At 36.2% G+C, this 23780-nt stretch overlaps 13 protein-coding genes across 13 annotated transcripts; 7 read left to right on the forward strand and 6 right to left on the reverse strand. All coding sequences in view use genetic code 12, as the record gives it.

Moving 5' to 3' along the window:
* Positions 1-176: 176 nt before the first annotated feature.
* On the forward strand, positions 177-1040 carry DFG10 (putative polyprenol reductase; the record flags this gene model as incomplete). The annotated part of the gene is made up of 1 exon (XM_064997757.1): positions 177-1040. One exon carries the CDS (start codon positions 177-179, stop codon positions 1038-1040), a length of 864 nt encoding a protein of 287 aa, XP_064853829.1.
* A 54-nt stretch (positions 1041-1094) lies between these two features.
* COG7 (Golgi transport complex subunit COG7) lies at positions 1095-2252 on the reverse strand (the record flags this gene model as incomplete). The annotated part of the gene is made up of 1 exon (XM_064997758.1): positions 1095-2252. The coding sequence occupies one exon, from the start codon at positions 2250-2252 to the stop codon at positions 1095-1097; it is 1158 nt and encodes a 385-aa protein (XP_064853830.1).
* A 415-nt stretch (positions 2253-2667) lies between these two features.
* Positions 2668-3460, forward strand: DASC09_041600 (Smr domain-containing protein; the record flags this gene model as incomplete). Its single annotated transcript, XM_064997759.1, has 2 exons — positions 2668-2716; positions 2790-3460. The coding sequence occupies 2 exons, from the start codon at positions 2668-2670 to the stop codon at positions 3458-3460; spliced, it is 720 nt and encodes a 239-aa protein (XP_064853831.1).
* A 1060-nt stretch (positions 3461-4520) lies between these two features.
* On the forward strand, positions 4521-5369 carry DASC09_041610 (uncharacterized protein; the record flags this gene model as incomplete). Its single annotated transcript, XM_064997760.1, has 1 exon — positions 4521-5369. The coding sequence occupies one exon, from the start codon at positions 4521-4523 to the stop codon at positions 5367-5369; it is 849 nt and encodes a 282-aa protein (XP_064853832.1).
* Positions 5370-6525: 1156 nt separating this feature from the next.
* Positions 6526-7983, reverse strand: DASC09_041620 (leucine-rich repeat domain-containing protein; the record flags this gene model as incomplete). The annotated part of the gene is made up of 3 exons (XM_064997761.1): positions 6526-7092; positions 7196-7418; positions 7667-7983. 3 exons carry the CDS (start codon positions 7981-7983, stop codon positions 6526-6528), a joined length of 1107 nt encoding a protein of 368 aa, XP_064853833.1.
* A 1652-nt stretch (positions 7984-9635) lies between these two features.
* Positions 9636-10040, forward strand: DASC09_041630 (uncharacterized protein; the record flags this gene model as incomplete). Its single annotated transcript, XM_064997762.1, has 1 exon — positions 9636-10040. One exon carries the CDS (start codon positions 9636-9638, stop codon positions 10038-10040), a length of 405 nt encoding a protein of 134 aa, XP_064853834.1.
* A 466-nt stretch (positions 10041-10506) lies between these two features.
* On the reverse strand, positions 10507-11643 carry OXR1 (Oxr1p; the record flags this gene model as incomplete). Its single annotated transcript, XM_064997763.1, has 1 exon — positions 10507-11643. One exon carries the CDS (start codon positions 11641-11643, stop codon positions 10507-10509), a length of 1137 nt encoding a protein of 378 aa, XP_064853835.1.
* An 85-nt stretch (positions 11644-11728) lies between these two features.
* DASC09_041650 (uncharacterized protein) lies at positions 11729-12042 on the reverse strand (the record flags this gene model as incomplete). Its single annotated transcript, XM_064997764.1, has 2 exons — positions 11729-11870; positions 11999-12042. The coding sequence occupies 2 exons, from the start codon at positions 12040-12042 to the stop codon at positions 11729-11731; spliced, it is 186 nt and encodes a 61-aa protein (XP_064853836.1).
* Positions 12043-12592: 550 nt separating this feature from the next.
* On the reverse strand, positions 12593-13708 carry DASC09_041660 (uncharacterized protein; the record flags this gene model as incomplete). The annotated part of the gene is made up of 1 exon (XM_064997765.1): positions 12593-13708. One exon carries the CDS (start codon positions 13706-13708, stop codon positions 12593-12595), a length of 1116 nt encoding a protein of 371 aa, XP_064853837.1.
* A 1052-nt stretch (positions 13709-14760) lies between these two features.
* MIY2 (ubiquitinyl hydrolase 1) lies at positions 14761-16917 on the forward strand (the record flags this gene model as incomplete). Its single annotated transcript, XM_064997766.1, has 1 exon — positions 14761-16917. One exon carries the CDS (start codon positions 14761-14763, stop codon positions 16915-16917), a length of 2157 nt encoding a protein of 718 aa, XP_064853838.1.
* Positions 16918-17434: 517 nt separating this feature from the next.
* On the forward strand, positions 17435-19417 carry PUF6 (Puf6p; the record flags this gene model as incomplete). Its single annotated transcript, XM_064997767.1, has 1 exon — positions 17435-19417. One exon carries the CDS (start codon positions 17435-17437, stop codon positions 19415-19417), a length of 1983 nt encoding a protein of 660 aa, XP_064853839.1.
* A 431-nt stretch (positions 19418-19848) lies between these two features.
* On the reverse strand, positions 19849-20868 carry DASC09_041690 (uncharacterized protein; the record flags this gene model as incomplete). Its single annotated transcript, XM_064997768.1, has 1 exon — positions 19849-20868. The coding sequence occupies one exon, from the start codon at positions 20866-20868 to the stop codon at positions 19849-19851; it is 1020 nt and encodes a 339-aa protein (XP_064853840.1).
* A 1371-nt stretch (positions 20869-22239) lies between these two features.
* PTI1 (cleavage polyadenylation factor subunit PTI1) lies at positions 22240-23388 on the forward strand (the record flags this gene model as incomplete). Its single annotated transcript, XM_064997769.1, has 1 exon — positions 22240-23388. The coding sequence occupies one exon, from the start codon at positions 22240-22242 to the stop codon at positions 23386-23388; it is 1149 nt and encodes a 382-aa protein (XP_064853841.1).
* Positions 23389-23780: the final 392 nt, after the last annotated feature.

Consider the following 23780-nt stretch of genomic DNA (forward strand, 5'->3'; position numbering starts at 1 on the left):
CTAAACCTCCATAGTGCTTGCAAAAACCGTTGTCGGTGATACATTTTTATCGTTGGCTTTTGTCATATTAAATTAGCCTCTATTGTTTGGCAGCATTGTTGTTCCGTCGGATTGTGACTTTTAACTTTTTGGTTTGTGACTTTTGTGCGTGTGAGAGTATTACACCTCTTCTGGAAATGTTGAACCAAGCCATCCAAAGTGGGTTTGTCATTGGTATCTTATCAGTGGTGTCTGCTGCCTCTTGGGAACCTCTCCGGCCAATGCTTGATTATGGAAAGACCTTGAAGATTTCTAGTAAAAACCCTCTTCTAGATATCTACGTCCCCAAACAATGGTTTATCCACTTTTATCTCTTGTCCCTGGCCCTCTCAGGACTCAACTACTGTATACTACAATATCTGACTCGCGTTGATCCGGCATATATCTCAATGTTAGACTGGTGGTGTCGTGCGAATCCTCTTGATGGGGCCGCATGCTACGCTGCGATCATCGCGATGTCGATCCATTCATTACGAAGAACCGTTGAATGCACGCTGGTATCCAAGTTTTCCGACCATTCCAAGATCCACGTATCCCATTATCTCGTGGGGATCTTTTTTTATGCCGGTGTTAATTTAACGGTTACCACATCATTGATTGTTCATTGTATTGATCAACGTCCGCTATTCAACGACCCCAAACTATTTTTCTGCAACCCCATCAATGTTTTGTTGATGGCAATTTTTTTGGTGGTTCAGTATCGCCAATTTTGTCATCACAAGATTCTTTCCAAGACAATAAAGTATAACCATCCTCAAGGTGGACTTTTTTGTTTAGTGTCGAGCCCCCATTATTTCGACGAAATATTGATTTATTTAATCATAAATCTCTTAGTATTCGTCAATAGTGGAGTCAACATCACCTTTGTATTGGTTGAGATATGGATCATTGTCAATCTATCGACGTCAGCAATCAATACCCATAACTTCTACAGACAACAGAAATCTAAACATCCAAAAAGCTACGTGGCACCATATGCCATTATCCCATATGTATTATAAGCATTGTTAATAGATATTGTATAACATTTTGAACTTTGTCCCTTTGTAGACAAATTAAAGATTCTTTCCAAAGAAATTCATAAACCCCCCAAATCCGGTGGCCGTGGCTGCTGTTTCTTCTTTAATAGTCATCTTCTTTTCGGGTGGTGGTGGAGGCGGAGGAGTCGAGGCTTCTGTTTTCACTTCTTTACCAATTGTTGTAGTAGAAGGTTCATAGACGGTGGCTACCTTCGTTTTAGTAGCCTCATTCATCTCTTGTTTTTTATTTTCAATGACACTGATAAATACTTTCTGTTCCTTCGCCATCTTATTGACAAAATTAGAATATGCAGAGTCATACAGTCTTAATCCTTTGAAGAAATCCTTGAGTTTTACCAATGAATCGATTTTTGCAATGATATCTTTATTCGCCAGATCTACCGCCTCCAAGGCCTTGCGACTGGTGGCACCATTTACCACCAGCTTATTAACCGCAAGTTGTTCCACGAGGATATCCTCCAAGATTTCAAGCGAGTTGCGAAACACGTCGGGAGTGACCACAAGCGTAGAATCTTCTTCTGATTTTGTTAAACCATCTTCCCCGCTGGTCGGGGCTAACGCGTCTCCTGTTTTATCGCCATCTTTCTCCTCGGATTCTGAATTTAACGATATCGTGGCGATGAACTTTGCAGTTTCGAATAATTTGAAAACTTGATTCAATCGAGATTGCACCGTTCTCAACGATACAAGTGTATTCACTGGGAGATCCAGATCTTCTGCCCCCTTTTTAACCGTTCTATAGGCCTTAACCACATCCTCTGATTCCTGTTTTAAGTCATGAACTAGATTTAATACACTGTCAACGTAATACTGGAGTCGCGTTACTTGATCTTCATGATCAGCATCGTCATCATCTTCATCCTCGCCATTATTTTCTTCCTGATCTTCTACCTTACCATTATCATAAACCCCCATTATTTTAGCTTCTGAGCTTCCCAATACACTTCCAGCACGTACAAGACTATTTATTGAGCTATTCAATCCTAGTTGTAATTCATTGGCCGATAGCTGGAGGTTCTGGAGTACACCAGTCAAATTCTTCAGGAACATCGCCAACCCACTATTATTATTGAGATTCGCGGCATTGGGAGAGGTATTTGTGAATATGGCATCAATAAAATCCACAGCAGAGAAATGTTCTTCATCAAAGAAAGTCAATGGATCTTCCATCATTAAAGGACTGTTTTTTTAAATAATATAATAATTATAAATGATTTGATTCCAGAGTTTTTCGGATTTTTGAATGCTTGTTTTACACGTATAAGTGGGGTGTGGGACCCTTTAAAAGGGCATCCCCCGCAAGAATTTACACCACCAATACCAAATGAAATTAGGATATCATCAATAATAAATTAAATAATTCAGTTTAACCAATAAAAAACATCCCGCCTTCTACCATATAATCTGAGCGAATGAAACTTTACATTTCGGGGCATAGTTGGTTAAGCGGCCCCGGTGCTGTTGTTCTAGGGTTCGTTTTATTCCTGCCCCAAAACGGCTGAGTTTTTCATCGTTAATTTTGCTAAACAAATTTCATCTTCCTTCCAACCAAGAAGAGAATTTTATAACAGAAAGGAAGACGTGAAAAATGAGTTCTGGAGTCGCCGTTGCTATTCCTAGAGGGGACTTTCTTAGCGGTGAGTCTTTTCTCGTTTGTTTGTTTTTTTGATTTGTATTTCCTTGTTTATCACCCACGCTAACCTGTAATAGAAAGAGATTACAACCATGTCAGTGACAATGAGTATAAAAAATACCGTGAACTTGCCAAACAAGCCCAAAGACGTCGTGCTGAACTCTCTGCCGAGTCTCAAAATGCCTATAAGCAAGGTGATAAAGAATTAGCCCATGAGCTTTCTCTCAAGGCCAAGGCAGAACTTGCCAAAGCTGACCAATATAACGATAAAGCGGCAGAATACGTGTTTGTTGCCAATAATGATGATAGTTCTCAAGTTGAAATCGATCTCCACGGTCTCTTTGTCAAAGAAGCTGAAGAAATTCTTAAAAAACGTATCAATGCTGACCTTTCTAGAGGTGCTTCTGAATTGCATGTTATCGTTGGTAAGGGACTTCACTCAAAAGACGGTGTGGCTAAAATCAAACCATCCGTCCAGAAATTGTGTGATGAAGCAGGATTGAACTGCCATGTTGATCCAAAGAATACAGGGGTGATGATCATCAAATACTCCCATTCAAATGCCATTCCTCACTGGCCTTCAGCATCCCAACCTCAAACCCAACAACCAGGGTATCAACAACAACCTCATTATGGTGGCCAACAACAACAACAACAACAACAACAACAACAACAAGGTACCGGGAACACTCTTATCGATTCTTTGTTACAACTTGTTTGTTTTTGTATCAAGAACTACAGCAAATAAAACCTTTTCGTTATTTTCTTTATATCGTTTTATTTTTGTTCTCCTGATGCTATTTTCTTTGTATCGCTCCCTTTTTATTTCTTCTTGTCATATTACCTTCCGTATATTTTTAGTATTTCTTGGACAGTGACAATTGTGTTTTTAAGTACAATTGCGTTTTAAATTGTTTCTCGTTATTTTTTACATAGTTATTTTTATGGTTCATAGATTTTTTCGCTAAGGACGATGTTTTATAATTTGGATTAGTGGCACTTGGTTATCAGCAACCAAAAATTTTTGGGGATTAGTCTGTAAAGGCAAATAAGCTGCCATTTTGGTTGCAGGTCCAAAGTTAACATCTCTTTGAAGCTCTTAATAATGATGATTGAAAGGATCTACATGGTGGAAGTAGATGTATTGCCGTGAACAACCAAAAAGGTTCCATTTACATCAATACACTTCGCTGGTTCCGATACTCCAGGTTTGTTTAGATGTCAAAAAAGGGTCTTCCCTGACATATTCCCTGAGGGATATTCTTCGGTGTTTAATAATTTTCATCGTTATCAATAAGAATATTTCAGTTTAGTTATCAAGGATCCTCTCAGCACATCTGAAAAATATGCCAAAATCAATATAAAATAATAAAAAATTATTACGGTAATGAAAATATTTTACTGCCAATTATTATTTGTTTTACGATCATCTAATTTACGATTGCAGATCGTTGTTATACCAGTGAGTCACCAATTGACAATAATCCCTGAAATATTATATACAATAGCAAATAAGAAGTAGCAAAATAAGCGAATAATAACCATAATAACCAATAATTATTATGGTATCTTTGAAATAGTGAAATATGGTGGAATCCACAGAGTAGAAAGCCAAATACGATCTAATTATACCGTCGATCCTCCTGGTCCACCGGTCACGCTACCACTAGGATCGCATAATTGTTGACACCTCAACTTGTTTTTCTTCTTAAAATCGCTTGAAAATCTCTTCTTCTTCTTCTTCTTCTTCTTCTTCTTCTTCTTATAAATTTTCTCTCCCTCAGTCTACAACAACTTATTCATCAAACATGGCCCCATTAACTTGGTTCATTACTGGAGGTTCCGCTGGTCTCGGCTTGGCACTTGCTAAAGCCGCTCTTTCCAAAGGTGATAAAGTCATCGTCACTTCACGTTCTGCTAACAAATTATCTGCCATTGCTGCCGAAGGTGCCATTCCGGTTGCCCTTGACATTAACGGATCTGCTGAAGCCATTGACGCTGTGATTCTCGACGTCATTGAAAAATACGGCCAGATCGATGTCCTCGTCAATAATGCCGGATACGGTGAGATGGGAACCTTTGAAGAGATTGAATTATCCGCCATCGAACAGCAATTCCAAACCAACTTCTACGGGCCAGTTAAGGTGATGAAGGCCTTTTTGCCTCATATGCGTTCCAAGAGATCTGGGCTCGTTTTGAACATTGGTAGTGTTTCCGCTGCTTTACCATCGCCATCCATGGGGATTTATGGGGCTAGTAAAGCCGCTTTGAGAAGAGTCAGTCTTTCCATCGATGCCGAAGTTAAACAATTCGGGGTCAGAGTACTTGTGGTGGAACCAGGCGCTTTCAGAACTCTGATCACTGACGATTACTACTCTAGTGCCTTCAAACTTCCGGCCAAATATAAGGATTACGACGCCCTTCGAGTCGAAGCCGAAAAATTGGTCGCTCATTTGGCCAACGCTAAGGGGAATCCGGCGGTGTTTGGGGAAATCTTAACCAATCTTGCCCATCATGAAAAAGAGTTTAAAGAGGAATTACCATCGATTCTTAGTTTGGGTATTAACTGCTACAGCATCAAACAGCATATCCTCAACAATCAGTTGAAAGAATTGGAAACATTCAAAGAAGTTTCAATCTCCACTGATACTTTGTGATGGAATTGTTTTTTCTTAGTTGATTATTATTATAAACACTGATTGTGCCTATTGAATGTTTAATCTATTCACTGGGTTTGATTTAGTAATTACGTTAAACAGATTTTGAACTTTCCTCGATGCTTTTTTTTTCGTTTATTTGTTTGATTTTTAAGGTTATTTGTTTTTGTCTTCTCTTGGTAGAAGCACTACGTTTTTCCATTTTTTGGTTTGACAGTAATGATATGTAAATAAGCAAGCTTTTTGACACTTCTATTTACAGTGAGTGAGTCTAATTATGAAATTTATCCGAGATGATATGAATGAGTGTAATTGTTTTGAATTTATCCGAGATGATAAGATTCATGAAGGTGGTCCATTCTAGGCCACTCTTTTCATTACTTCACTTCCAAGTGGATTGATGACATGAATTAATGACTTTTTTCTCTGTTAAAGACAATTGTTCCAAACATAACCTGGGTTTATTTTTTACGGCTCCTCGGGGCGAAATATTGTTGCCGGATCCATGTTGGTTCCAAAGAATCGTCAGCCTCAAAAAAAAAAAAAAAAAAAACAGTAGCCGCAATGTGAAAATAGATGTATTCAGTGTCTCTCATTGGTAAGCTGGAAAGGTGATGTGTGTAGGAATTAATGGTTTCTATGGGCTGGAACCTCTACTTTGAATTTGTTTGGCTTTCGTGAAAGAGAACGGCATTTGAATAAAATAACATTCCAAAAAGAAAAGGATGTAATGGTGCCGGATGGTACTACTTGGGTATTTGTGTTTTGCACACTTGTAATATTAACTTGATTTTTTATTATAATCATGTATAAGGAATAGGCTGTTCAGAAGCTCTTTAAATAGCTAATGAATATAGAACAGTATTTATAAGATAAGGAATAAGATAGCGGATAAGATATGAAATAAGATAGGGAATGAGATCGTGAATAAGATGAGAGATCATGATATAAATAGAGAAGATCTAACAAGAAGTAATTTATTAGGTAATGAATGAACAATACTGATGGCATATGTTACAACACTATAGATATATATTTGTATCGAAGACCAGTATAATTGAATTGAAATCATGTATTCGCCATAAATCTAGCGTAAGATTAGATATTTATTACATTATATTAGTGGTATAAAAAAAGATAATTATGACATACAGTTTTATGAAAAACCATTTCGTGGTTTAAAATGAGGTCTCGTCAAGAGTTTACTGAACAAGTGAGATTTTGAGCCTTCTCCAAGACGGCAAGAAATGATCAACTCTTCGTTATCTCCAAAAACCATATCAACTTGTCTTTTTAGGAAATCGTTATATTTTTGAATTTTAAGTGCTGGAAATAAATTCCGCATTCCAAATGTTTCAAAATTTTCAATTTGGGTTGAGAAGAGGTTTAAATATTTCAAGTATTTTAAGCTCCTTATGAAACTTAATTGGTCAAAAGAATTAAAAAAGGGCTTATATAAATCCAAGACCTCTAAATCAGGTAAGTAGATCAAAGGACTGAAATCTCTAAGAGGATTACATCCTATACTTAATCTTCGGAGATTTGGATGATTCAATTTTGAAATATCTGAAATTTGATTATATGTGACATCAATTGAAATAAGAGAAGGAATACTATGGATCTCATCGAAGGATTCAAGGAAGTTATGAGAAAGATCCAATACTCTAAGGCTAGGATAATTTGACCCTGTGATTTCTGAAATTTGGTTTCGGCCTAGATTGAGCTTGATTAGAGATGTAATACCATATATTTTCTAAGGAAGTTAGTCGGTTTCCAGAAATATCCAACTCCCTCAACTCAGTAAATTCAGAGAGATCCATAAGGACTGAATTAATCCTGTTGCACGATAAGTTGAGGTTTGTAAGTTTGGATAATTTTTGCAAATTATCAATTTTTTTAAGTTTAAAATTTCCAATGACCTCCAAAGACTTTAAATTTATCAAGCATTCCAATTCTTTCGGAATTTCCAATAATGTATCATTTAGTAATGACAAATCTTGCAAATCTTCAATTAAATGGAAAGCAAAGGGATTTTCATCAATTTTTATACTGCAACGTTCGAAGTATAATAATTTCTTTCTTTCAATTTAAATAACACATTTTCCTAATTGCAATTTCTGTAATTTTGGAAAATAAAATGAGTTTATCTTTGAAACTGCTCCTCGAGCTGTGAGAAAAATTATTAACTCTCGCAAATTGCGGAGATTCCACTTAGAACCGTCAAAGTCGAACACACAATCGATCAATTTCAACTTTTTTAAATTTGAAGGATCATGATTGAAAAATATTTCATGTACGAAAATCTTTCGCTGATGATTGGAAACTCAACTGAAGTAGTGATCAGTGTCATTTTTCTTGCAGAGTTAAGAAAATAGGTAAAACTTTGATAATGAGTTGAAAAAAATATGGAGCTGGCATCTTGGAAAACAAGCTTCATCTCATATTTCCGGGCAATCTCGATCGCATTACTATCTTTAGAGTGTTCCAGGCCATCAAATATGACATCCCCATCTCTTGTATATTCTGGGGTAAAAAAAGAAGAAATCTTCTCAAAATTATCATCCATATTAGGGCACGCCACATAGAATGGAAGACTTCTTAACCTAGATTTCATTCCTTTAGAGTACTGGGTGATGATTATTCTCTCAAATAATACAGAATCAACACAGTCTCATAAAGGTGATGGATCATCATCGATGACCAAATTGTGCAACCGTACCAACCAACGTTTTTCACAATATCTGAGAACAAAGGAGATCAATTCAAGAGGTAATCTATCTAATACGTTCATTATCTCATATGGAAAAATATAGATCAAAAATATCTGCGTGGCAAATATCTACATGGCAAATTTTCTCTATTTTATTTGTCATTTAACTATATGGTTTTATAATTGCTTATCTTGGAACTTCTTACCCGTCAGCCAAAGTACTCTTTATTCAAACATTTTGAACCTTGCTCAATTTCCGTTAAATGAGCCCGCCTAAATTCAATATTTTGTACGTGTAATTTAACGGTTAAAGCAACATAGGTGACAGAGAGTTGCCATGCATCTAAAATATCAAATGAGCAGGCAGGTCACAGCTGTATCCTACCTCACATCTATCACTATTCTACATAAACTATGTTTTATTATATAATAAATGAAGCACAAAGAGAAAGTGACGTAAAATATGGTAGTATAAACTGCAATAATATGAATAGGTAATAAGTAACTTTTCTTGAAAAAAGTGCAGAAGGCGAATAATTAAGGATAATGATTAAGTCTATCTGAAATCATGTTAAAATATAAGCGAATATGGGAGATGTGGAACAGAAAGTAGGGAAACTAAAGAAAGATAGAGATTATATAACATTAATATTGCAACATATACCACCAGTATTGCTCATTCGTTACCTAATAAATTACTTCTTATTACTTATCTTATTTCATACCTTAGCACCTATCTTATTCCTTATCATATAAATGATATTCTATATTCATTAGCTATTTAAAGAGGTTCTAAACAGCCTATTCCTTGTACATTATTTTAATAAAAAATCAAGTTAATATCACAAATATCATCATATTTCATATTTACAATTCATTACGATCCTTATAAAGCTGTCCAATATGTAAGCGCAACATGGATGGGAGAAAGTAAGGGGACAGAAGTACCCTGTTGACTTTATCATTTGTCGAAGTAATTTATCAAATAACGCAACTTAAATTGTATAATATTTCAATTTTTTACTGAAAAATAGTATGAGGTGATGATTGATCTCTTACGATCAATCTACTTCATGTTAGATTCCGAAGGGCATTTTATTACTGGTACTATTTTAGTCATCTAGGTTTAAGGGGTTTCTATTTATTATAGAAGAAAGAAATCACTATTCAATGAAGTGGAAATCCATCATTAGAAAAGTCAAAGTGAAAAAATAAATAACTAGCCAGCAAAAATTTGCCTAAATATTGTGATTATGGAAAATAATCAAAAAAAAAAGCCAAGTTTATGTGACTTTTGAAGGCATAACCGAGAATGGTGTTCTCAGTAATACAAATGAACTATTTTATCAATATTGATTGATATGTTCTGAATCTGGAATTATTGGATTAAAATTAAGTACTTATAGGCACATTGATGTTATATTTATGAGTGCTAAATACCCTGATTATCCAGCAAATAGCTCTTTTTTATTGATGATTTGGTGATTGAGCTCAGAAGCATTATAGGCGAGGAGCTCTTTCTTGAAACTAAAAACAGCCCGTTAGCCGTAGTATACATGAAGACGTATGCATCTGCTGGCATCAAAGACACCATTTGGAAGAAGATTAAAAGCAAGTTTAAAGTGGCTTACGCTTCGGATGTCTTAGATTATGAAGTTCTTCATCATTATAACTGTGTCTGGCTCAACCCTGAAATCAGGCCTGAAGGTGTGGGCCTGCTAACCCATCTGTCAAAGATTAAGAAGAAAATAATCAATGAAAAAATCAGAGAGAGATCTTTAGGTTTGATGACCTTGATGAAATTATACGGAAAATCAGTTATTGGTCGCAGACTTATTCATCTTAGACTTAATAAGAGCTTCTCTCCAGAGGAGCTTACTAAAAACTACTCAATATACTTTTGGTGCAACGCCCGCAATTTTGGGCTTGATGAGTATTACTGGCGGCAAAGAATTATCTAATCCTTACGACTATTAAAATACATAAATGACAACAACAAAGTGAAAATTACAAAAAAAAAAAAAAAACATAAAATTGTACCCAAAGCATTGAATAATTATCCGAACTTAAGCAATAGTTATTGCTGCTATTGTTGTTGTCTGACAGTTGGCAATGGTGAGACTCGAATTTGGGAAAATCCAGAAGCTTCTTGCAGCTCGGTTATAATATTTCAGAACTACTTTATCATATATTCATTTTATAATATTTTTTTAATTAATAGATATTGGATTATTCAAAAGCACAGGTATTGTGATTACAGTTGTTTTTTTTTTAAAAAAAAGGACATTAATAGAGAGTTGCTGCTTTTGAGCAAATATAATACAGCCTTCAACATTCTAATAGCAAAACGATACACAAACCTATACCAGAAAACAAAGCAAAAAGAGACAAATGAAAAAAAAAAGATACTAAGACTTTTTCAATACACTATCCAACTTTCCAAACTTCCACCCCACTGATAACAAACTTCTCACCCATTCCACTCAATGGTTCATTTCCAAAAGTCATGGTCTTATAACTAACACCATTAATTAACCCACCATCCATCCAAAGGCCATAATGGCCTCCACTAACCCCCATCGATAAGAAATCCCTACCACAGTGGATAATGAAGTCATTGAGGCCCGTATATAAGAAAGCTTTGAACTGGAGATGGGTGACTGAATTATTTTCCCCTTTATTGTTAAGTGGGTGGTCCAAAAGTGGTTTGTGCATTTCCCCTTCTTTTAAACCTTCAAGCTTATTTCCATTCATCAGTTTAACCATCTCTTTGGACTTTCCTTTTTCCACTTCTTCGCCTGAATTAGTATCATTATATGACAATCTTCTTTTCACTGTATTAGTTCCCTTCTCATGGTTTATTTCAAAAACATTAGTTTTAACACATCGCCACAAAAAACATTCCCCATTACCGTAGAATCTTTCATGGGCTTCCAGGGGCCGAAAGTGCTCATTACTGTATGCCCCAAAAATATTACCTTCCCTGTCCCTCACAATAATAACGTAACCAGTCTTCTTTTGGTGGTTAGATGTATATGTTCGATGTATCGTTGAATAGTTGTAGGTCTGATTTAATGACCGGATATCGACATTCCTCGAGCCGGGGTCATGGAAAGTCGGCAGCACACGAGTATACAAAGTATTCAAAGAAGCCCCATGTTGCTCAAGTGAGTATAAAAGGTTCCATTCTGAGTAAAGCTGAAGCCTGGCACCGATCAAATTACGGATCTCTTCGGCAAGTTCAGGAGTAAGGAGGCGATGATGAGTGGTAGTTTTGTAGCCCAGCAATTTGATCGGAGCTAAAGGAGGAAGCCCATCATCTGGAGGTAAAATCTGACCCATTGAATGGTCGACGTGTGATGATACTGGATGATTGCTGTTATTAGTGTTTTGATTGCTGTTGTTGCTGATACTGCTTCCGTCAGCGGAATCTACACTGTTCATCTCACGATTTTTAGAGTCACTAGCACCACCAAAAGACGATTCCTTGAAATGTTTTAAATGTTGGCTAAATGAAGCCTTAAAAGAATATGGCGGAGGTGAAGATTCCTTGTGGCTTGCCATCAATTGGGTATTTCTTTGGAGCAATTACTATATTAAGCTATGAGGGCTTGAGGTAAAATGAGAAAAGCAAATTGCACCAAAGGTCTCAAACAATCAAATTCTCCAAACGATCAAATCTCCAAACAATCAAATTATCCAAACAATAGCTCCTTGTAATTAGCAAGTGTTCTTTAACGGCGCCGCTTTGCTGTTGCTCTGGTACCGATGAATATTTTGGGCACAGCAATCTATAGTATTTTAAAAAAGAGCAGAAGGAAAGAACACACGCACACAGAGAGAACAGAAAATGGCAAACACAACACAGAATTGTGGTCAGTAAAATTGTTAATAACCAGTAATGGACCGGTCAAAAGACTTAAAAGAATATCGGTTGTAATTGCAGATGGCATTGTTTGACATTTTTTGTTTTTTCTGTTTGTGACACAAAAAAAGAGAACATGCAGTTGTGTTCCTCTGGATTGGTATATCATACCATAAGAAACTCTTCTCGATATTATGAGACTTTAATATCATATAATATTTTTTCATGGCATTACACTACTACTTGAAACATTTTTTTTTTGCTTACTTGTGGTGACCAGATAGAAGTGTTATATATAATTAAATAAACATAGATAGACGATGATAACGAATGATAGTACAAAAACACAATGATATAATGCTAAAAACAAAAACAAAAATATATGCAAAACGAGCAAAATAAAGCAGCTAACAGAAAGTGAATGACGATGGAAACCAAATAAAAAATAAATAAAGCTAAACAAAAATAGTTGGTAGATGATAGAAAGCAGATGATAGACAGACAGATAATAGATAATAATTGATATATGCTAAATGATTCAATGCAGTTGATAAATAATAAGTGGTATAATGTAGATGATGAATGCTAAATGATATAAGAAGATTGATAAACGTTAATTATCCTATCTATTCTCTGGATGTAGGCCTATCAAAAACCAAATTTCTTGCAAACAATATTCCAAAATACACTCGCAACACTTCTCCCGTTTTCATTCTCTCTGCTGCTTGGCTGATGGGATTCATTGGAAATCATCTTGAACTTCTCTCTAGTCCCTTCTTCCTCACTGACAAAAACAATTTGTCCATTGCCCAATCTCTGGTAACTTTTCCTCACCACCACTTCGTTTTTATTTTTTTCGTTGTCCGCATTTTGCTCTTTGGTATTACATCTCTTGCCAGCCGATTGCGCCCAGTAATAGTTGATGGTATTCCAAATTGCCTTAGAAATGGAATGTATTGGCGATGCAGCAGCAATTGGGGGTTCATGGAAGTTGTTTTTTGGTTTTTTGTAGGCCTCCTCTTCTACTGGGGGTTCTGAATCTTCTTCCTCTGCATCTGCTTTCCATGAATTGATAGACTGGAACGATGTGTCACGCATGGATGGCCTAATAGTAGGGGCCTCACTTGGGAATGGATTGAAACCGGATGAAAGATTTCGAAGACCTGCTGATCTTTTTGCCCCACGTTTATTGACTTGCAACCCTCCATAAGATTTCTTTGCAGAATTTCCATTATTCTTATTGTTATTGGTTTTATGACTTTTTGACGATGGTTTAGGCTCAATTTCCCTTTGGTTAACTTCCTTTGAGGCAGTCTTCATGCCTCTGATGGTCTTTTTAAAGTTCAAATCCCATTCAACAGGATTAGCCTCATTATTCTCCATCAACCGCTCATTGAACTCTTTGAACTTTTTAAACTTCAACACGGTTTCTCTTTTCTTATGTTGCATGAACTCTTTAATTTTTTCTTCCTTTGATGGTGGTAATGGTTGGAATAGAATATCCACAGGGTTGATTTCCACCCCGTCCACTTCATAAATGGTTTTTCTGTGTTCCTTGGTTTCCTCGACCTCGATGACGGGGACTTGTTTCTTGGGAACAAAATTTTTCAGCATATTTAATGCCTGTTTAGGAGTAATTTCTGGTATCAAGTCAACATCTTTATGGGTAATGAAGTTGGAAGGAATCCTGTTGGTCACTATATTGATCATAGATCCCAGGGATTTATCGATATAATATGAGTTCCCCGAAGTGCAGATATTCATGATGGAGATATATAATACTATTGATATTTAGACACTTTTAAAAATTGTCGCTCCTTAGTTTAAATCTCAAACTCTTTTATCCATGAAAGTCCTTCTTAATCATTGATGAGGAAGGGAAGAAGAGAAGAAAGAATAAAAAAAAAAAGGGAAAAAAAAGTCTTCAGATTACTAAATCTGGTAAATGGTAGTAGCGTCTCTTAAATATACACTGCTAGGGGTTCTACAAAGGCTGGATGTGTGCGTGTGAAGGGATTACCGCTAGGTTTCGATGGCTGGTTCGATGTTCACAGAAGACCACTGCGTGAGTTCAGGAGTTGTTGCCCGATAACCTCAAATACTATGTGCTAACACATAACACCGAGCATGGCATTAGTTTTCTTATTGTCTCAGAGATAATATAAGTATAATCCCTTATATCTTGCTTCTGGTGTAATAAATAGTGTAATAATTGGGAATTTTTCATGCTTCTTCGTCCCGTCAAACAGCGCGGCTGCCGCATCGCGCATAAAGTGGAAGCATCGACAATCAACGGAAAATCAAATAATCGGGGACAATTAGGAGATTGAGGAGGATAAGCTGGATATGTTCTGTGAATAATTCATAGTTAATATTGTGATAATCCTACTGTCTCTCATTGTAATTGTGTCCGAAATAGTGTCTTTTCTTTGGTGTGTATCATCACCATAAGAAGAATCGTTGGTACCCGCTGCGTTGGTGCTTGGAGTCTATGATTTTTGCCTGGTCCGTCTAATGACAGGGAACATAAGAGAAAATATACAGATTTTTTTGGCAAATCTTCCTCTTATTCAGATCGGCTATTTTTTTATTGTTCTTTTTAATGCTTACATAACGGTCTATTTGCTAATAGTAATGAAGAAAGAAATCTCCGTGGAGACGTTTATTGTGTGTTTTTATGCGGGTAACCACGGTAACTTATTGAGGGGCGATGAGATTGATGATATTCCTCACCCAGGTTGACACAATGTAATGGCAATTAAAGGGAGAATTTTACCAACAGGCATACCATTAATATTCAACTGAAGCCCTTTAAGATGTCTACCTCCCAGGATCCCGATACAGTGCAAAATACAGCAAACTTCGATGAAACATTTTCTAATAAGCCGTCATCGAGGACTATTCATAATGCGGAATCAGCCCCACAAGCTAAAGATGTGATCCATGATATAGAAACCACAAAGGATAGTAAGGGTTCGAGTAATTTCCTGGTGAAAAAAAATTCATTACCATCAAATGACCTTCCCATCAAAGTATTACCCGTGGAATTATCATCAAAGACCCCTGAAAATAATATAGCCACCAAAGAAATTGACAATAATGGCAACTTCGGGAATGTACCTGAAGACTCCAAACCAGTGGTTGCAATACCTCCTGGTACGCAAACTGATAATCCCATCAAAGAAGAAAAGGGAAAACCAACATCACAGCCAGCTATTGCTAGTCCAAAGCTTGATGGGCGGGAGGATGAATATAACCACCAGAAAAGTAAACAACTAACATTTAAATCAAAGAGAATCTCATGGTACAATCCACTTCATGGCCAGATGATGGATTCAAGGATCTTGATTCAGAATGTCAATGGTCCCTGTGCATTAATTGCAGTGGTGAACACCTTAGTGTTAAACTATCAATTGGATCATAATTACCAAAGTGGATTAACAGAGAAACATTCCAAAACTCCTGAAGATAGTCGATGTGAAGAATTGATTAGATTAATTGAGAGCAGGGAAGAAATTAATGATACAGATATCGTTGGTGTATTAGGTGATATGTTATTGTCGGCCAATGCTGCCGCTTCTATCGGATCCAGTAGCGAGCCCATTGATGATGGGACATTTACTGCAGTTTTGAATTTGTTACCACATTTGCATGAAGGATTGAACATCAATCCTAATTTCTTAACTGGTGGGATCGATAACTCTCAGCAAGATGTGCAATTCAATATTCATGAACTTGATGAATCTTTCACAAAAGAGATATCTTTGTCGGTCGTCTCGGATGCTGAAGGTAAAAAATCCATTAATGTTAATGATTCAAAATCATCTCCCTTGAACCCTGAAGTTGCACTTTTCAAAGCTTTTGGTATTGATATTTTCCATAGTTGGATGATTGATCCAATTACTAATGTTGAAGAATACAAGATCATCAACTACTTGCAGAATTTCGATAATTGCCAAAACTTTCTAATCTTTGCTGAAGATTTGATATCTCACAGTAAAGATTCACCAGACCCTCCTGACGAGGGTCTATTATCTAATGGTTGCCCTGATGTTTCATCTTCTCATTTAACTCCTGCTAAAAAGTTGATCTTGCAATCATACGCTGACCAAATTCGATCATGGCTCAATTCTCACCCAACGCAACTTACCCCATCCGGTCTCTCTCATCTAGTATCCGCTGCTCCTGGTTCGCGCTTTTCAATATTCTTCCGTAACGACCATTTTAGTACCTTGCTCAAACGAGCAGTTGTGGATGAAACCGGACAGCCCGGAGCAGAGTTGTATTGTCTTGTCACTGATGAGGGGCTACGGGGTTATAGAGATGTCGTTTGGCAAGAAGTGCCTACTGGTGGTAATACGTTCACGGCAGCATTTCTAGGAAAGCGGGAGAAACAAGCGGTAGAGGAAAATGGGGTAATGCAAGATCTTGCTAACTACGGTATACTTAGTTTAGAATTAGGAGAAGAAAGGTTTTACGATGGGAATTTCATCCCTGTTGACCTTTCGCAGGAGTACGAAAGGCAAACAAGACATAATACTCGAAACAATACTGCAGTTCAAAGAGCCACTTCTGGGTCAGATTTTATCATGGTTGGAGGGGAAATTACTAGTGCTCTAAATGTTTCTGAAGACCATGCTCCAGTACTGCAGAATGCTGGGAACACTATCACCGATGCGGATTATCTTGCCTCATCGTATTTCGATGGTCAAGCCCTAGACTCTCTGGCAGATTACCGCTTGGCGCAAAGCTTACAAGCACAAGAAGATGCTTACATTGCTAGTCGTATTCAACGGAAATACCAGGTCAAAAATCAGAAACTCAAGAATACTGGGACAAAGAGAGTTTCGAATTCTACAGGAGCAGTAAGTCCTGCTGGCAAATCTGGAGTCCATAAGAAGAAACTGGGGAAATCTAGTGGCCCGAAGCTGATTGATAGCAAAAGTAAGAAAGAAGGATGTGTGATTATGTGAGTCTCTCAAATATGCCTCTTGAAAAAAAAAAAAAGGACAGATATGGTTTGAATTATTGTTTTTTTTTTTTTGATGGGTTTAATTTTTTTCTTTTCCTTGTAAGTTAGGGTCTTTATATTGTTGGCAATATTTATCATTATTTGCAGGTTGTGCCTTAGTTGTTGTTTTTTTCTTTTTTTTTTTTGTCATCATCATCCAGATCATCATCTAGATGTAATTACTCCTGATCTATTGTCTCTCTTTATCATTTGAAGTTCTAGATAGATTTGATTATTTATGTCATGTATTTATCTGTTTCTCATTTTTGGTGCTGAACTCTCTTGCCATTGTAATGTGTGATGAAATTTTGCCCATCGCCCAATCTCCCACAGGGTTGGTATACTTATACAAAAGAAAAAAAAAAAATTTTTTTAAGAATTTTTTTGAAATATTTCCTTAAACAATATAAAGTATTTAACACTTTTGCTTTTGTTATCATTATCACGCTTGACCAATAAAAGTACCTTATAGATTAAATATGGCTCCATCAGTTGCTAAAAAGGGAATAAAGAGATCCAGCAGTGAAATCTCTAAAGGATACAAGAAGAAAGCTGCCGAACCAGAAGAAGATATTCAAGAAGAAGTTTCTAGTAGCGAAGATGAATTAGATGATAAAATGTCTGAAGATGAATCCGAAGAAGATGAGTTGGACGATGCCGACTCCGAATCTGAAGATGAATTAGATGATAAAGATGAGGATGATGATGAAGAAGGAGGTAGTGAAAAAGAAGGAGGTGATCAAAAGAGGCAAAAGACCGATGGGGATGAAAACAGTAAGACTTCAAAAGAGCAACACGCAGAACAAAAGAAACTTCTCAAGGAAAGAAAACTCAAGCGTAATGCTGGTGTGGAAATCGCCCAAATCAAAGCTATTTGGGAAAAGTTGAGAGTCAAGACCCCACCAATTCCAAAGAAGATCAGAGACAAGTTGTGTCTGGAAATTTGGACCCTTTCAAAAAGTTGTATCAAGGATTTGGTGTTGAAGCACGACGCTTCCAGAGTTGTTCAAACATTGGTAAAATATTCGGATAAAACTGTCAGACATGAAGTGGTTCTTGAATTGAAAGATCACTACTTTGATTTGGCAAGATCTTCTTATGGTAAATACTTATTGATCAAGCTTTTACATTATGGTACCAAGGAATCCAGAGAAATTATTATTGATGAACTCCATGGTAAACTTAGGAAGTTACTCAGACACAGAGAAGGTGCTTATGTCGTTGAAGATTTGTTTGTGTTGTATTCCACCAGTAAGCAAAGACAGCAAATGATTAGAGAATTCTGGGGTGCCAGATATGCCCTTTTCAAGGACTCTGTGAAGGATGGCCAAACCATTTTGGACGTTGTCAAAGATAATGAAGAAAGTAGAAGTTTGATCGCTAGTAATTTGAATCAAACTATCACCGCCGCCGTGGAAAAAGGTTCAACAGGGTTCCAGCTTTTGCATGCCGTTATGAAGGAATACATCCAAGTGGCCAGTGATAAAGATATGAATGAATTTGTGGAATTGTTGGCGGATCAAGTTGCTGAATTAGTTCACACTCCTGATGGTTGTGAAGTCGCGTGTGTCGTGATTGCTAAAGCCTCTGCCAAACAAAGAAAAGCCATTATTAAGAGCTTGAAACCTCATGCTAAGGCCATGATCACCAACGAACACGGTAACTTGGTGTTATTGACATTATTCTTGACCGTTGATGATACTAAATTGGTCCACAAATCATTTGGTTCTGCGGAATTCGATGCTGAACAAATGGCAGAATTATCAGTTGATAAGTTTGCTAGACGTCCATTTTTGTACTTGTTGTGTGGATTGGATGGTAAATACTTTAACCCACATGTCATGAAATCTTTGAACCGTTACACTGAGATGAGTTCCGCCACTTCTAAGAAACCTCAAGAATCTAGAAAACTGGAGTTGTTGAGCAAATTCGCCCCACTCTTCTACGAAGCCATCGCTAAGTACAACGGGAAGGTGTTTAGCGAAAATATTGGATTACAATTTGTCAATGAGGTGATGATCCATGCTCCAAAAGAGGAATCTTTGGAAGAATCTAGAACTCAGGCCATTAATTCCATCATTAGCGCACTTCAAGGGGAAATTTCCCAAGATGACCATCTCATCAATAAGCCATTCGCTTCTAGACTCCTTAAGTCTTTGATTCAAGGGGGTCAATGGAACTTCAAGCAACAAGTGATTGAAAAAGACAATGACTCGCAAATTGGTGTCCCATTTGCTCATTTGTTGATTAATGAAGTGGTGAAGAGTGAAGACTTATCCAAATGGATCGAATCCAAGAATGGTTCATTTATTGTTGCTGGGTTATATGAAGCATTAAAGAAAGAAGATGATAAAGAAAGCAAAGAGTTTGTGAAATCTGTTGGCAAGTTCAAAAAGATTTTGAAGAAATTGGGTGATGAAAATAAAGGTGGAAAGTTATTGTTAAAGTTGATTGAAGCTTGAAAAAAATAAAAATAGAGCCATTTTCTTCAGTTTTATGTCATTTTATTTTTCTCTTTTTTAATTCTTTTGGATGTTCTTGTTTCATAAAGTTTGATTTTCACATTTCTGTTGTCTCACCCTCTTTCTTTATATATATGTAATATTTTTGTCTCCATTTTTGCATTATAATGTATTTTTCTTATTTGTATACTGACTAAATCTTTATTTCCAAAGCCTTTTTCTTTCTTTTCTGGTTGGGGTTGTAACGGTTATCTTGCGAGTTTTGGGGGTGTCATTGGATGTGTGTTTCCCAATGTTCTCAACATTTGGCTACCCACAGGCATTCTAGCTCCCAACAGTAAAGGGAAACAAAAACCAAAGATTAGTCATGACCATGTCATTTCTGATAATAAACTAAATAATAGTAGCAGGATTTAATGAACTTTATTTTTCTATTGAGGATACTTTTCAGGTCTAGTGGTTTTTCTTTTCTCTCTAGTTACGTTCGATGGTATTATTGGTTTTTCCCTTTCGCTTGTTTTCGCCTTTTTTCTTTCCATACTTCGAACCTTCCTAAGTTCACGCTTTCTTTTTTGTTTCAATCTTAATGATTGTCTTCTGTTCAGGTTTTTGGATATTTTGCCTGGCATATTAAGATCCTTATTTGATGAGTCATTAATATTATTTTTCAAGCTAACATTATCATACTTCTTAGATTTATTATTGGTGTCATTTTCCAGCTCACCATCAACACCTTTTTTGGAACCATTAATAGAATCTTTTTCCAGTTTCAGATCAACCTTTTTTTTCAGGTCAGGATCATTATCCTTTGTCAATTTGACATCAATTATTTTCTCCCTTTTATTCAAGCTACCTTTGATGGTCTTTTTCAACCTAGTATTATTATCCTTTTTCTGATTTCTATCAATGACCTCTTTTAGAATCCCTTCAATAACTTTTTTCGAGTTATCATCAATACTCTTTTTGGGTTTAACATTACGAATTTTTCGCGCTTGCTTAACAAACCCGTCAGCCCGTGGTCTACCTTGGTTTCCAACGGTTCTCTTCTTAGAAAGAGATTTCTTATCATTAGCGCCAGCATTGTTACCATATATTATCAACTGGTTTTCTTTTCCTTTTGGCGGCTTCTCCACTGGGCTCTCATTGATTTCCCATGGGTGAGGTTTGGAAGGGTCCAAGAGGTCAGAAATCTTCACACGGTACGTCTTAGTGTATGCTTGTGCTGATATAGGTCCACTATTATGATCAAAATTGCAACAAATAAAAGCTCTTGGAATTATCATCGGAAATTCAAATGATTTACCAATCCATTCTTCCGGTATGTTTTGGATTGAATTTATAGGAGTCGGCGGCGGTGGCGGTGGGGAAAGATGAGGTTTGATTTGCAGGGGTGATGCAAAATAAAGATCATCATATGGTCTTGGATAAAGAAGTATCTTATTTAGATCCATTTTTATTTTTGTCTAATATATTTAATCGATCGGGGAAACAAAGAAGAGAAAGGCGAGATCTCTATTTTTTTTTTATCATTATTTTTCCCTTGTTCTTTATATAGGCGTTACAAAATTTTGAATTGTGCAATACATAACAAAGCGGTTAATATTTCAAAGATATAAAATGATATCTTCAGTGTTCCTGTTTATTATATACTAACCGAAAGTTGCTTCCATTCAAGTAGAGTATATTACAGTTTCACACTTTCAAAACTTGTGCTCAGTTCAATCTTTAAACAAGCTAAGACAAAATAAACAACATATCTTTTGGACATATAAAAGGTTTCTGCTAATGAAGAATTTAAGTAACTTTTTCAATTTTTAATTACTGTATTTTAAATATATCAGGCTCCTGATAACAGTGAATACTATGGTTCTAATATCATTATAAACTGTACATAACCCTTTTCCAACACACTTTTTATGCTGAAATAGACAGCCTAGTTACTCAGTTGCAAAACAAAGAGACGGAAAACCTCTCAAATACCCAAAATAGTGACTTCAATATCAACACCTTTTTGAGAAATGTTAAAAAAATGGAAAAATAATACGCTGGAAATTCACCGCGCCGGCCGCAGCGGAAAAAGAAATATGTATACTGTTTTTCCAAAAATACCACGCTTATAAATTGACAGTGTGGCCGAGTGGTCAAGGCGCCTGCATTAGGAAATTGAACAAGTAATTGTGCTTTTTTAATCAAGCAGGTATCTACGGATGCGCGGGTTCAAACCCCGTCACTGTCAATAATTTTTTTTGGACTTTTTATGAATCTTTCTGCTCTACAACTTACATATTCTGTTTGAAAATGTTTAAATCTATTTCAAAATTTTCCATTTATTTAGCAGACGGTTTCTGTTGTCAATTTTCTTGACTCGATCAATAGCTATTTTAAAGGTGCCTCCCATGCTTCAAATTCATTTTTATGAATTCTAATGTCACACAATTTAGCCCTTTAAAAAGTCTCTCTTTTAGAAGACCAAAAAAAGGACTATGATTAACATTTCATCAACTTGTCTACAATGCGTTTATATATAAATATGTAAATAGTAGCTTCATGGGGCCACTTATTGAAACATTATGTCCGGGTAATCAATCGTTTTTCCTGTAAAGAAAAAAAAAGCACAACATTTCAGACGTTTTTTCTCATTAATAAGGAGCAATTAACTTTTAGTGATACCACTATTATAATTATTAAATATTGTTACTATTATTTCTGTTACTATTATTGTTATTCGCATTACTATTATTACGATTTTTTGAGAAAATAAATCTTGTATATTCCGACTCATTTACCATATAACAAGTACACACATTGTCAATAATTAAAAGATGTCGATGAGTAATTCTCTGGTGCTATATATTGGAGGTCTCCCATATAATTGGAGTCAGGATAATTTGGGAAGTATCCTCAAAGGCTCGGGTAGAGTTGTCGATATCCGATTGAAATTGGACCCTCAGGGTAAGAACAAGGGGTTTTGCTTTGTGGAATACTTCACCGCAGAAGAAGCTAGAAGAGCCATGGAGCTATTATCTGAAGTTAGGTACGGCGGGAGAAAGAAATTACGGATTGAATTGTCAAAAGAAGGCCTAAGATATAACAGCAATGCTCAGTCTCAGAGACCTTTGTTGGAATTGTCTAGAGAGTTTTTGCCTTCTGATGTTCAACTACCTCTGCTGATGACCATGGATGATGATAATAGTAACAATAGTAGTAATAATAATTCAAGAGGCCGTAATCCCAATAATAACACCAACCAATCCATTGAATTAATGCCAGAATACCTTTTACAAGCTGCTGCGAATTTGCCTCCGTTGAATAAGCTGTGTTTAAATGCTGACTCTAAAGTATCTCAAAATCTTGAACCAATTCCTCCAAGTCAAATCATTCAAATCATTGCCACTTTAAAGAATTTCTTGATCAATAACGACAGAGCAAGTGTCAACAGTGTGTTGGGTTTCAGTCCTAAATTGACAATTGCTGTTGCTCAAGCACTTTTGTTGATGGGTTTTGTCGATAATGAAGTGATCACTTTGGCAGCGACTTCGAACCCCAGCAATAACTCAAATGATCAAAACTTTCAACAGACAAAAAATGCCATGCCACCTCCTCCACAACAGCAACAGTTTCAACAGCCTCCACAACAGTATGGTAATAATAATAATAACAATGGACTCCAACAATACAATAACAATAACCAAAGGAACTTTCAAAATCCTCCTCAAATGAATAATTATCAAAATAACAACCCAACTAATAATAATAATTTGCTGCAAACTTCAAATCAAAACCAATCTCCACCAATTCCCCCACAATGGAACTCTTTACCCCAATCGGCAATCCGTAAATTGCTATTATTGGATAGGGCACAGGCAGATATGATTGCCCAAGTTTTATCTTTGCCTCCTGTTCAAATATCAAACTTACCAGCGGATCAAAAGGCAGCGATTGATCAAATTAGATCACAATATTTATGGTAGCTGTAAAGTATATATGTTTATTAGATTTTAATTTCTTTTAGTGTCTTGGATGTTACCATTTGTCCATTCTAAATTTCCTGTCTTACACTTATGAGTAGCCTTTCGTAATAACTTTTAGCGTCGTATTCGTTCATTTCATCAAGAATTATGTGTTTACAAATACACTAAACACCTTATTCCAGACATTGGAGTCAACAGACTCTAGTCTATCTAAAATTCAGGGCCCAAGTATTGTCAGAACAGTAGTGTATTAAAATACGATGCTCCTGAATTCACTCAACTGAATAATCGGGTAATGAAATTATCACAATTCATTATTCGTCAATAAATAGGTACCTCCATGGCGGGTCCAGACACACGATATTTAATAAACTCAATTATTCTGGTGAGTC

Source organism: Saccharomycopsis crataegensis (genome assembly GCF_037102585.1).
Source record: "Saccharomycopsis crataegensis DNA, jcf7180000000084, whole genome shotgun sequence".
In the NCBI taxonomy this organism is placed as follows: domain Eukaryota; kingdom Fungi; phylum Ascomycota; class Saccharomycetes; order Ascoideales; family Saccharomycopsidaceae; genus Saccharomycopsis; species Saccharomycopsis crataegensis.